Source organism: Aspergillus melleus (assembly GCF_016097325.1).
Source record: "Aspergillus melleus strain CBS 546.65 chromosome Unknown contig1, whole genome shotgun sequence".
In the NCBI taxonomy this organism is placed as follows: Eukaryota; Fungi; Ascomycota; class Eurotiomycetes; order Eurotiales; family Aspergillaceae; genus Aspergillus; species Aspergillus melleus.
In genome coordinates, this window is record NW_025763370.1 from 1392012 (window position 1) to 1404620 (window position 12609).

At 51.9% G+C, this 12609-nt stretch overlaps 4 protein-coding genes across 4 annotated transcripts; 3 read left to right on the plus strand and 1 right to left on the minus strand.

The window, feature by feature from the left end:
- Nucleotides 1-191: 191 nt before the first annotated feature.
- On the plus strand, nt 192-1990 carry MCA1_1 (caspase family protein; the record flags this gene model as incomplete). Its single annotated transcript, XM_046082182.1, has 6 exons — nt 192-292; nt 433-586; nt 660-738; nt 828-1223; nt 1285-1893; nt 1965-1990. The coding sequence occupies 6 exons, from the start codon at nt 192-194 to the stop codon at nt 1988-1990; spliced, it is 1365 nt and encodes a 454-aa protein (XP_045938139.1).
- A 1563-nt stretch (nt 1991-3553) lies between these two features.
- LDX57_000537 (uncharacterized protein) lies at nt 3554-4387 on the plus strand (the record flags this gene model as incomplete). The annotated part of the gene is made up of 1 exon (XM_046082183.1): nt 3554-4387. The coding sequence occupies one exon, from the start codon at nt 3554-3556 to the stop codon at nt 4385-4387; it is 834 nt and encodes a 277-aa protein (XP_045938140.1).
- Nucleotides 4388-4785: 398 nt separating this feature from the next.
- Nucleotides 4786-6603, plus strand: SDS23 (cell separation during budding; the record flags this gene model as incomplete). Its single annotated transcript, XM_046082184.1, has 5 exons — nt 4786-5166; nt 5227-5696; nt 5752-5869; nt 5923-6101; nt 6186-6603. The coding sequence occupies 5 exons, from the start codon at nt 4786-4788 to the stop codon at nt 6601-6603; spliced, it is 1566 nt and encodes a 521-aa protein (XP_045938141.1).
- A 4339-nt stretch (nt 6604-10942) lies between these two features.
- LDX57_000539 (uncharacterized protein) lies at nt 10943-12184 on the minus strand (the record flags this gene model as incomplete). Its single annotated transcript, XM_046082185.1, has 2 exons — nt 10943-12053; nt 12117-12184. 2 exons carry the CDS (start codon nt 12182-12184, stop codon nt 10943-10945), a joined length of 1179 nt encoding a protein of 392 aa, XP_045938142.1.
- Between the last annotated feature and the right edge of the window lie 425 nt (nt 12185-12609).

Below are 12609 nucleotides of genomic sequence, written 5' to 3' on the forward strand. Positions count from 1 at the left end.
TCCCGCTCCGACCCACCGGATCTCGGCCTTTTCGTAGGCTGCCTCGTTCTTCGCCCTCTCTTTCGTTGTTTTCCCCCCAAAGTCACTCTACGCTCTTGTCTGACCTTGGGCGCTTTCTATTTGTTTATTATTGATTTTTATTTTAACTTTTACTTTTTCTATTTGAGCTCCCTCGTGCCCCTCCAAACGCCATGTCCTATTACCCCCCTTACTCGGGCCCGCCCGGTTATCCCCCGCAACAGTATTCCTATCCTCCTCAGCAGCCGTCGTACGGCGCTCCGTCTTATCAGCAGTAAGGTCGCCGGTTCTCTTTCGTGTCCTTCGCCGTGACTGCCATATACACACATCTACATCTACGTCTACACCTACGTCTGCATCATATCTACATATACATATACAAAAAGGAACTTCCGTTCGCTGATCCCTTGCCAGACCAATGCAGCATCATCATCACCAGTCGTCCTACGGCGGCGGGTATCCCGGTCAAGCCTATCGCCAACAGCCTCCTCCCAGCAACCCCTATCCTTCGTACGGTCAGCCGTCGCCCCAACCCTATGGATCGCATGCCCCTCAGGGTGGATATGGCGTATGTTAAACCTGCCTTCGATATTTGGATCTCGCGATGATCGCGATGGTTGACATGGAATCGTGATCTCTAGGGCGGTCCGCCGTCGGGCTACAACAGCCCGGCACCCAACGGTGGTCACATGTACCAGGGACAGGGACACAGACAACAAGGCACGCTCTCCCTTTGCGCATTCAGCCTCGCTTTTTTTGCGCGCCAACAAACCGCCCCTCTACTTGCGCAGTTGCTAATGGCGCAACAGGTGCTCCCAACCCCTACCAGAACTCCTACGGCCAAGGCAACCACGGCGGCCATGGCGCTCCGGCTCCTCCTCCCAGCGACCCCGTCGCCTTCGGCCATGGCGCTCCCCAAGGATACAACTTCCAGTACTCCCGTTGCACCGGCAAGAGAAAGGCGCTTCTGATCGGTATCAACTACTTCAACCAGAAGGGTCAGCTGCGCGGATGTATCAACGACGTCAAGAACATGTCCTCCTACCTCAACCAGAACTTTGGCTACGCTCGCGAAGATATGGTGCTGCTGACGGATGACCAACAAAACCCCATGAGCCAGCCGACCAAGGCCAACATCCTGCGCGCCATGCACTGGTTGGTCAAGGACGCCCGTCCTAACGATTCGCTCTTCTTCCACTACTCGGGTAAGCCCTTCATCCCACGACCGGTGTTTCGGTTGGGGCTATTATTCTGACGAGAGCGCAGGTCACGGTGGTCAGACCCCCGATTTGGACGGCGACGAGGACGACGGATACGACGAAGTGATTTACCCTGTTGATTTCCGCCAGGCGGGCCACATTGTCGACGACGAGATGCACCGCATCATGGTAAAGTCTCTGCAGCCGGGCGTGCGACTGACGGCCATCTTCGACTCCTGCCACTCCGGCTCCGCTCTGGACCTGCCCTACGTCTACTCGACCCAGGGTGTCCTCAAGGAACCCAACCTTGCCAAGGAAGCCGGTCAGGGTCTTCTGGGTGTGGTGTCGGCCTACGCCCGCGGCGACATGGGCAGCATGATGTCGACAGCGGTCGGCTTCCTCAAGAAGGCCACCAAGGGCGACGAGGTGTACGAGCGCAACAAGGTGACCAAGACGAGCCCGGCAGATGTCATCATGTGGTCGGGCAGCAAGGACGACCAGACCAGTCAAGACGCCCAGATTGCCGGCCAGGCCACGGGAGCCATGTCGTGGGCCTTTATCAGCGCCATGCGCAAGAACCCGCAGCAGAGCTACGTGCAACTGTTGAACAGCATCCGAGACGAGCTGTCGACCAAGTACACGCAGAAGCCGCAACTAAGCTGCAGTCACCCCTTAGGTAAGTGAACGAAACAGACTTCAAGATTGGAGGATTCATTGTCGTGGAACACAGACTCTGACCGAGTATAGATACGAACTTGCTCTATGTGATGTAAATAAGCGGGGTTTTTGGCTTGGGGGTTTTCTTTTCAACGGATACGGTTTCTTGCATTGGGATTTCATTGCACGCAAAAAGGTTTTTGCGCTTGTCTTTCTTATTTCTCAGCCTTATTTTTTATCTTTTTTTCTTAATTTAAGCATGATTGCAGTTCATATATATGATCGCTTGCTTCTCTAGTTTAGAGGATGCCTCGAGACGATGGAATAGAATGGCATAGTTCTGAGGGAATTTACTGACTTCTGGTTTGCACTTTTTTAAAGCATATATTATCTGGCAGTCGGCTTGTTTATTTACTTTCCGGCCAGAACACCTGGAGATCTCCAACATTTTCTACTCTGCAACCCAGGAAGTTTCTATTGAGTTCAACCCACCCAAAAAGCTACCCATTTCTTCTAGACCTTGAAAGAATCTAGACAAGCGATCCAGCAGCTGGACCGGCATTTCGCAAAATTAGGAAACACGGGTGTCGAGGGAAAAAAGGTATGGTAGGTTTAGGCTAGGTGCTCTAGAAATTCATCCTCCATGAATTTCTCCGGTAGATTCATGGCTACCGAAGGGAGGGAGAGGGAATTAGTATACATTGGGACTTTACATCCGAGCAGTCACTTTACTCCGTATGAGCTGTCAACTTTGTTTTTCTTTTTTCTCTGCGCGTCAATCACGTGGGTTGTATCATCCAAGAACCAACTTCGGCGGCTGCAGATTTCAGGTTTTGCATGTTTTTCGTCGTTAACCGTGCCCTGTCTACCTACCTGGGGGATGTGTACTGTTGTCTAGAACCTTGGTTTTGACGAGAAAGTCAATTCAGGCTAGCGTTTTTAAGCGCCCAGGCCTACCTACCTATCCAGAAAAGAAAGTGAGTAAATAAGCTCTACACCCTCGAAAAGCATCACGCGTCCAGACCAGACCAGACAGACAGACCAGACCGTTGTGGAGATTTTTCATTTCTGGGTTCTCCTCTAGATTTGGTCGATTGAATTACTGTTCTATCTCATCCCATTCTATCTCATCCTGTTGCAGCTAGGGTCTAGCGGGGCCCAAAGTATCTACATACCTAGTACCCGGTACATACAAACTACCAGAGAAAACAAATGACTAACCAAACAACAAGCCACCTACCTAGGACCAGGGAAGTAAGGTACCTAGGGCTATGACATCCATCTTCCGTCTCGACCGCCAAAGCGGCCAGACCTACCTCGAGACCGAGATGACTCCGATCCATCCCCACGGGCCGGCCTGGGTGCATGAGACCCCCTACCTCCCGGAAGGATGGGAGTCGACGAGCCGAGTCGGCGCCCCGACGCTGAAACACTCGGCCATGAAACAGACTCTCTCGAACCAGCGGAATCTCGTGCCTGGGCTGTTTGTGAATGTGCCGTGGTCGATCGCGAGTTATTTGTGGGATTGTTTGGGGAGGAGGTATGTGTTCCCCCCTGGTCTCGTTGTTTTTTCCCGGTTCTTTGCTCCTAGGGGTGGGGAATGTGAGGGATGGATGTTGGATGTGTAAGTAGGAGAGCTGATCAGGATCCCTACGTCTAGTCGCAAACGAACCCTGTATATGTGGAAGATATTTGCTACCGCGTACCCCGAGGAGTTCTCCAGGGTCGCGCACTATCGGTCCATGAAAATTGGGGGTCTAAGACTCTCGCTCCGAGACTATCTAGGCATGGCGAAGAGCGAGACGTTGAAATGGCGCGCCGTCTTGACGCTGGGAACGCTGTTCGCGACGATCCCAGAGCTCGTGGAGATCTCGGACGTTAGGAACCTGGTGGCTCTGGAGGTTGCGACTCAGGCGGGCGCCGTGCGTCTCGCGGACGATCCCGACGACGAGGTGCAGACGACAGCGCTGAATGATCGCATCGTGCGGACGTGGAGCGAGAGGGCGTGTACGACGGGGGCATTGGCCCATCTGCGTATTCTACGCTTTTTCTACCAGGAGGATCTGTCGAGGGCGGCGCTGCGTTATCTGGCGCAGTTGCCGGCCCTGCGGTTCATCGTTGCCTACGAGTGTCCTGGGCTTTCGGGCTGTACGCGCGAAGGCGAGGACTTGGATGGCTGGGAGGTGAGTTCCTCTGAACCGTTGCTCTCTAAGGAACTCTACTCGTCGTATCAGGCTAGTCTGGCTGGCGACGTGGATTGTGAACCGTCCACCATAGGAGCCAATTGCCCTGTGTTGGATTTCCAGCTGGGAGGCAGGATGGATTCTTCGCCGTTGACGAGTGCTCGGGGTCGGGCCAAGGTGTTATGTTTACGACGCACCAGGGCAGAGGCTGGACGCTCCACGAAAAGGTTAAAAGTGATGCGCACTCTTGAAGCTGGACCTCGGAAACCGGTGATGAAGGATCGTCGGGCCAAGGATCTCAGCGATGTGCTGGGGGATTTGATGGGGTAGCGGGAGATTGGCAGTGATGTCCCTTGCAGCGGAGACCAGCAGGTGGCATATGCAGGTCTGCTGTATGCTCTACTCCAGAGTACTGTATACTTCTCGAGAGAGAGAGAGAGAGCAAACACAACCGATACAAACACCACGAAGCAAACATGCAAATGCAACAAACACAGCAAACACGATGACGGCGTCATGACAGCCGCCACCCGTTGATTGGCTGTGGGGCCAGCACCAACCAGACACCGCCGATTCCCCGCAACGCCGCGTGATTGGCACCGCAATGGATATTCCGTCTCTCTCGCTTCGTCTTGCGATCCAGGAATGTGTGTTTCGGTCTTCTGATCTATCATTGTCGTCCCTCTACGTTCGAGGACCCAGTCCTCCCACCCCATTCACTATCCATCATGACGGACCGAGTCCCGGCTGAAGCCGTGGCCGATACCTCCAACGGATCGGCTATAGCTTCCCCCCGATCCAGCACCGATTCTCGCTCCTCCTCCATGCGCAACCAGTCCCTCCGCCTCTCTCATGGCTTATCCAACCACCAACACCGTCACAGTCTGAGCGAGACTCTCCGCGGAGCTCCCGGCTCCCCGCGCTCTCGCCGACAACCGTCGCTGAACCAGGCGGCCATCCAGAGTCTTATCGACAATCCCCCGGCCCCGAACCACGCCGACCCCGCATTCGCCGGAAGAGACTGGCGGGAGATCTCCATCGGAGAGCTCGTCAGTCCCGAGGATTTGAAGTTCGTCGAGATCGACACGGGAATTGAAGAAGCGACCAACGTGGGTTCATGACTTGACGGTGAATCCGGATGACGGAAGCTGACGAGTGTTGCTCATCAGGTTTTAATTGACACGGGCGCCCCGGTGCTCTTGATCCGTGAAGATCGCCAGCAGAAGTCGGCCGTGGGCACGTTTGATTACTCGGATTTGAATGCGTACCTCCTACTCGCCGCGGGGCTGACGCGCCCGGATGATGAGATGCTCGCATCCTACGAAGAATTGACCCGCAAGGCCCGAGATGGACTCACAATACCGCTGCGCGATGTCAAAGATCTGGGTCGGAAGGAACCGATGACGACGCTGCCGGCTTCGGCCAGCGTGATGGCAGCGGTCGAAACGTTTGGCGGAGGCGTGCATCGCGTCGTGGTAGTGAATGAACACGATGATAATGAGGTGGTCGGTATTTTCAGCCAGTTCCGACTGGTCAAATTCTTGTGGGAAAATGGGCGCAGCTTCCCGGTGATCGATCAGCTGTATCCGCTGGCGCTGTGGGAGCTGCGGATTGGATCTCGCGATGTGGTGTCCATCAAGTGAGTTGTCTTTTACCTTTGCCGTCATATATGCGGATGTCTGACATATCTGCAGTGGAGACAAACCTCTCAGCGAGGCGCTGGGAATTATGAACGACGAGGGCATCTCATCCATCGCCGTAGTGGATAATCAGTTCAACGTGGTGGGCAATATCTCCACGACGGACGTGAAGGTGAGTTAACGGATTATGAAAGAGGAAAGGTAGATTCCAGACTGATTGAGCAGCTTCTTACGCGATCGTCGTCGTTACCCTTGCTACACAACACTTGCGCCCATTTCATCTCGGTGATTTTATCCACGCGCGGCCTGATTGACGGCCAAGACTCGTTTCCTGTTTTCCATGTGAATCCCGGATCAACGCTGGCGCATACCGTTGCGAAAGTGGTGGCCACGAGATCGCATCGGTGAGTTTTCTTTCTCTCTAAGCAGGGATACGCTGTTGTAGCCCTGCACCTGGATATTATGAGATGCTCATGTTCTACAATTAGGTTGTGGGTAACCGATCCCCTGTCCCCTTCTTCGTCAGGGCCACCCACGCCCTCGCAATCCTCGGGACATATTCCCCTACCCCCGAGTGTACAGCAACCTCCGCCGTCACCCCCGGCAGCCAGCGCGGCACCCCTGCCTCCAGCCCTCGGCCAGACACAGCCGCATTCCACCGTGCCGCATACACCCACGGCTGCGATGGGACCGTCGATCCCAGTGTCCTCGCTCCCGGGCGCACGGCTATCGGGACGGTTAGTGGGGGTAGTCAGTCTGACGGACATATTGAATCTGCACGCGCGGGCCAGTGGCTTAAGTCCGGCGGATCCAGCCGAAAGTCGAAGCCGACGACGACGCAGCAGCAGTTCGAGTCTGAGCGTGCGACGAAGCGGGGAGATTGGTCGGGAGTTATTCAGTCGATAGACTTTTTCTTTTGTCATTGTTCCCATTTTCCTGCCTTCATTTTTGTGTCCATGCTTACGCACGTTCGTACAAAGCTCCTTCAGCCCTATGTGCTTTTGCAAGTACAGTTACAGTTTTAGTTCAGTCTAGTCTAGTTTAGTTAGTTCAGTCAGTTAGCTAGAGCCATCAGAGGTACAGTCTGAATATGGATATGAATCGCCACTTTACAGTGTGGAACCCAATGACCATTCAGCAGGGATATACCGCATTCCGACCTGATCGTCCCTGTCACCCTGGTACTGGGTTAGGGTTCGACAGGTTAAACGAGCAGTAATTCGCCGATCCTAAGCGTAACCTCATATCTTACTTTAACTGACAAATCCACTGCTAGATTGGCTGCCACTCTACTACGGTGCCAGAGGAAAAGGAATTGGATTTGTCGAATTCCAACTGCCCACTCGCCATCGGACGCTGTCATTCGGTCCCAGATCTCGCTGTGGACCAGGCAAACCCTATCAATCAGCGAGCCAGATCTCATCTCCAATCAGCTAGACCAGACTGACCAGACCAGCCAGCCAGAGATGATGGGAGAGGAGAGGAGAGAATAGACGTAATCCCGCATACGCAACCAAATCCAACAGTCCAGCCTCCTAACCTACATACACAAGTCCTAGCTACTCATTCAATTCAATCTTCTCCCCACAACACCCGCCAGCCAGGTAAGTAGGTAGATCACCGGGTGGTACTCACAGCCACTCACTTACCTTACCCTATCCCTTTCCTGCACTTGTATTCCCCACCCCCCACCGTCCCATGGATACAACCTCGAGATCTGTTCCCTGGGTCTCAACTAACCGAGGCCACCAATGAAGCTGCATTGTTTGTCCGTCCGTTTCTCCTCTTTTTTTCTTGCGATGATCAACAGGGAGATAGGCGTGGGGAATTCCTTTTTTGGGGGTGTTGTTTGGCGGGGAGGGGCCGCGTTAGTTACTTACTTACTTTACTTAGTTGGGATCGAGATGCTAACTTATCTGCTAAGTTATTTGGGATCGAGGTACTGACTCGTTTTGTGGGTTGCGACCTCGAAAAAAAAAAAAAAGTAAAGCAAGAATATCCACCCAACCCCAACCCCGTTGGCGTTGCTGGATAGGTAAGGGCTAGTTGGTTCGCCGGGGGGACGGGGGCTTTGGTTGGAATGAGGTATGTTGGATTGGTTGATTCACTGGTTGGTTGATTCACTGGTTGGTTGGATGGATGGATGGATGAATGGACAAGACGTAGGAACTAAAGATCCTACTTTGTTAGACTGACTTACCTACGTACCATACTACTACTGTCTTACTACATTGTATGTATGTCTGCATGCACGTACATACAACAACGCAATTCAGTTCAAGGGGAACCTGACGCTGAGGACACATGATATTTCAGTATAATCCTAGATCAATCTCAGTGTCTAACCCCCCAAGATGTGCAAGGTAGTCCAGACTGTTCCAATAAAACAGATACTAAATCCAATTCACAGAGTAGGTTAAGATTCTAATTGCCCATGTACCATACATACTCCCAGATAGAACAACCCTCCCTCCCTCCCCCACCTCCAATTCCCCTCAAAAAAAAGAAGAAAAGACAGCTCGACCGTTCTTGAACATTCATAGGTCAGGTCCAGCCATTCTTAATACTAATAATAGAGTTTCTCCATGGAAGTGGATGTAGGACGCTGCATGCGGAAAAGGGTTACCTCACTCACATGGTTCAAGGTTAACGGTATCGTGTGTCCACTGGCCTTGTTTTGCTGGGAGTTTGTAATTTGGTTTTTCATTTGAGTTGATTTGTTAGGATTTAGGAGAGGGGTTTTGGGTTCATCCAGACATAGATAGACGTTGGTTTTTATTCACTTGGTTCTACAGTATAGAGCGTACTGGGGTGTTGTTCTCTTTCAGGTGGGTTGGGGGGGGGGGGGGGGGTGCGTTTTTGGATATCTCACTAGAATGTAGTATGCTCGAACACTGTGTCAATGGTTTGATAGGTCTATTATCTGGCAGTGTACATACTGTACACTATACTGTACCTATGAACTGTATGGATCAGGACAGATTGTCTATTGAATTTCTAGTTATATCTAAGTATGAAGTACAGGAGGTCAGTTCTTGCCGTACCTCTCTCCCGAGGAACTCACCAAACCAAGTCCACCTATAGACAAATGGACAGACAGACAGACAGACAGACAGAGAGAGAGATACATCCACCTCCACTTGGCAAGTCAATTCCCTCCAAAGAACCTCAGTTCCCCCACCGCATCTGCCATCCAACTCAATGGTCCTCCAAACCCCAGACCGTGTTCCTATCCCCTCCCTCACAAGACCCATCCATAAGATCTAAATGAAGAACAAGCAAGGAGAGGCGAAAATAATAATTAGAGAAAACCCCCCTCAATTAGACAGACCCTCCCCTAGTCTAGCGCAGCACTTGCCTTCTGAACCAAGCCATTTCCAAAAACCATACACCGTAGTCCCTGTCCACGCAATAGCCAGCTCAGCTCAGCTCAGCCCCAAGCCCACTAAGTTAACCCACCTAAGATCTAAAATCCAACGTCTAGCTAGATCTAGATAGCCGAGCTACTAGCCGAGCACCCAACTTCTCTTCTCCCGCGGAGTAACTTCATCCATGTTCTGTTCCTAACTTCCTCCGAAGTAGGTTCCGGATCCTGCTATAGTGGGGGCCAAGGCATCTAGGGTAGGTCCAAGAGCATATCTTACTGGGTGGTTTGTGACGGTACAACTTTCCTCATACCTCAGGATCCTAATTAGTATCTACCTGGATTAGGTTCCTCCTCGGAGAAGTTGGTATTAATATTGTATTGTCCGAACCACACAAGTACCTACTACCTACGGTAAGCTAAGCCTAATCCAGCAGACCCACACAAGCTGCAACTAGACCCGGTCTAGTCGGGTCTAGTCTGGTCCGTGCGTGTGCTGCGTCGATCATTTCCGTCGATCGGGTCTAGCTAGTTAGCCTAGTGGGAATCACTATGGAATTGGTGAGTACATAGATTAGAAGTAACTAAGATAGGAGGGATAGTATCTCTCTCTCTCCGGATCTAAGCATGAAAAGATAGATAGAGATAGCTCACAATTAATAGTAAATATTGAAGCCCTAATTTCTCCCCAGGTCCACCCACAAACTACCAACCAAGATAGCAAGCAAGCAAGCAAGGTCCGGACCGTCAAATCACTCAAAATCCCACAAACTCTGCACCTGCACCTGCACCTGCACCTGCTTGCAAGTCCACAGTTAAGTTAATTAAGTAAAGTTACGGTTGTAGTCAAGATGAGATAACCCCTACCCAACTACCTAAGCCTCCCCTATTGAACAGGACTCTGTTGTCACAATGTCCTCAGCCAAGAAACACTAAAAAGACCAGAAACTTCATGTCCGTGATTTGTGATTGTGTGACCACATATCTTTCAGACCTGGTTTCTGGATTGAAAAATAAAATAAAATAAAATGCAAAAACCCAAAAAACTCTATCCGTGATGTTGCATATTTTTTTTTCCCCTGCTGTTTGCGGAATCTTGGCTCCGCTGATTCTTCTTTTTTTGCAACCCTACCTACTACCTAGTTACCTTTAATTGTTGGGGTTTAGGCGAGAATTGAAGAAGGAGAGTGGGAATTTTTAGGAGGGTTACGGTCTCCACTTCTCTTGTTTCTTACTTTTCTTTTTTTTTTTTTTTTTTTTTTTTTCCTTTTCTGTAGCTGTCGCTGGAGCTGTAGAATTACTGTAGGTGTGGATTAGTTAGTGTGCATCCCACCCCACCATTTCCCCCTGTCAAACCACGTAAGATCCAGCTCAAGAGATACAGAAATAATAAAATAGAAAAAGTTAGATTATCTATCCATGGAAATACACCAAGAAAGAAAAATGAAAAAAATCAGCAGAAGAAAAAGAAAGAAGGCAACCAAGCAAGCAGTGAAGCCAGATCAAATTTGTCCAGCTTGGAGATATCGTACACCCGTACACCCGTATACCGAATCAATCGTAATCCATAGTCAATCCCTTGTAAAGCGATGAGAAAGAAGAATAGCAGAGGAAGAAAAGGAAAATAGAAGAAAAGGAAAAAATAAACGCCAACGATCCCTGGGTATTGTCCCTTGACCGACTCCCCTCACCTGAACGTAACCCCGCGGAGTTTTTGCGTGTTACATTCGTCGGAAAAATGAATCCACCCACCCACACAAGATAACTGAAACAAAGAAGGGGGAAAAATGAGAAAGGATAAGCAGATTTTCACAGTGTAGCAAATGTGTGAGTCAAGAAAGTGTAAAAATAGAATGAAACCGGTGGATTACCACTCCAAAATCATGCAGTGATGGGAAAATCATCAAATGCAACCAAATCATCGAATTTAAAGTCCCCCTCCGTCATAGGGGGAGTATTGGTCAGGGTAAATGCAAACTGGCTGAAATCGGCATAATCCGGGTCGATGCCGTCGTGCGAAAAGGGGACGCTGCCCTCGTCCTCCTTGCCCAGGGTCTCGAGCCCCATCATGTCCGGGTTCCGGTTGGTCGACGTGGGCGAGTGAGGAGTACTCGGGGTGGGACAGAGATCAGGGGTCGGGAGAGGTTCGGTGCCCACCAGCTCAACCTGGGGCGACGTCGTCCCGGATGGGAATCGTTGGGGCTCGGATCGGACGCGAGTGTGTTGGGACATGGGTCTGGGCCCCGGCTGGACGGACGCCGAGGGCAACCCATGCACGGGGATGACGGGCGCTGAGCCCATACGATCCCTGAACTGCTGCCGAACGGGCATCCCCATGTCCCCTGCCAGAGACGGCATCGGAGAGGGTTGGAAGCCTGCCCAGGGGGACCGGAATGAAGGCGGGCCGAAGGCTTGCGCCTGCCAGACGGCGGGCCCCGGTTGAGGCGTAGCAGCGGCGATGTAGGATGGGATCTGGCCCGACGAGCCAGGGACCACCTCGGGATACGACGGCGAGATACTCCCGTCGTATGTGGGGGACATCATGTAGCTATTATTGTTGCTGTTGTTGCTGTGGCTCACCATGACGGGACTGGTGGCCGGGCTCCCGCTCATGCCCTCCGAGATGGAAGAGCGCATGTTGGAGAGATCCAGACTCATCTTGCGGATGCCGCCGCCCATCGAGGCGCGGGGAGTCAGGTTCGCAGCCCGACGTTGCTGGATGCCCTGGTGCGACGGACGAGCGGCCAGAGCGGCGAGGACGTGATGATGGAATTCGTCCTGGATCTGCATGTTCTGTGCCTGAAGCATGCGGTTGATTTTCTCGTGGTAGCGGTCATCCACTTCTTCGTACATCGCTTCCTTCTCGACGATGTCTCGGGTGATGAGAAGACCTTTGCCGGTGCGCTGCTTGTGCAGAGCAGAAGCCCGGTTGGCCGACTCCACCCGAGCGTCGAGACTGCGATCTTTGCGTCTAGACGCCGCAATAAAAGCCCTGCAAGGTCGCTCGATTAGACGGGGGGAGTAGATCAGAAGGTGATGGAAATTTCGTGCTCACCGTTCTTGATTCTCCTCTCGCGTGCGAGGGTTGGGAGAGACCTCCAGATCGATCGAGGGAGAGGCCATTGCAGCCACTTTTTTACGACGGACCAGGAAAATAGATTTTAAAATAAGGAAATGTATGAGTCTGACCGGTGAGTCAGGCTAATAAGAACGTCCAAAGAGTTGCCAGATGTGTCAGTTCATCTCAGATGCGGCTCGCAATATTGAGTAAATTCAAGAATAATGCAAGTCCGAATAAGCATCAACACGAAAAAGACTGCCGAGGGGAAAGGGCAGGAGGGAAGATATTAAATACCGTGATAGAGAAGGTAACCGACAGGAGGGGCGCTATCCACTCGGACCCAGCAGTATAAGGTTTGCATTAGCACCGATAGCTAGCTGTCAGGCATGGAACCCCCCGACATTGGCAGTAGTAGTAGCGGGCCAGCAGCCAGCGAGGTAGCGAGGTCTAGACGAGCCATGGGGCAGGCTAGAGAGGATGAACCGGG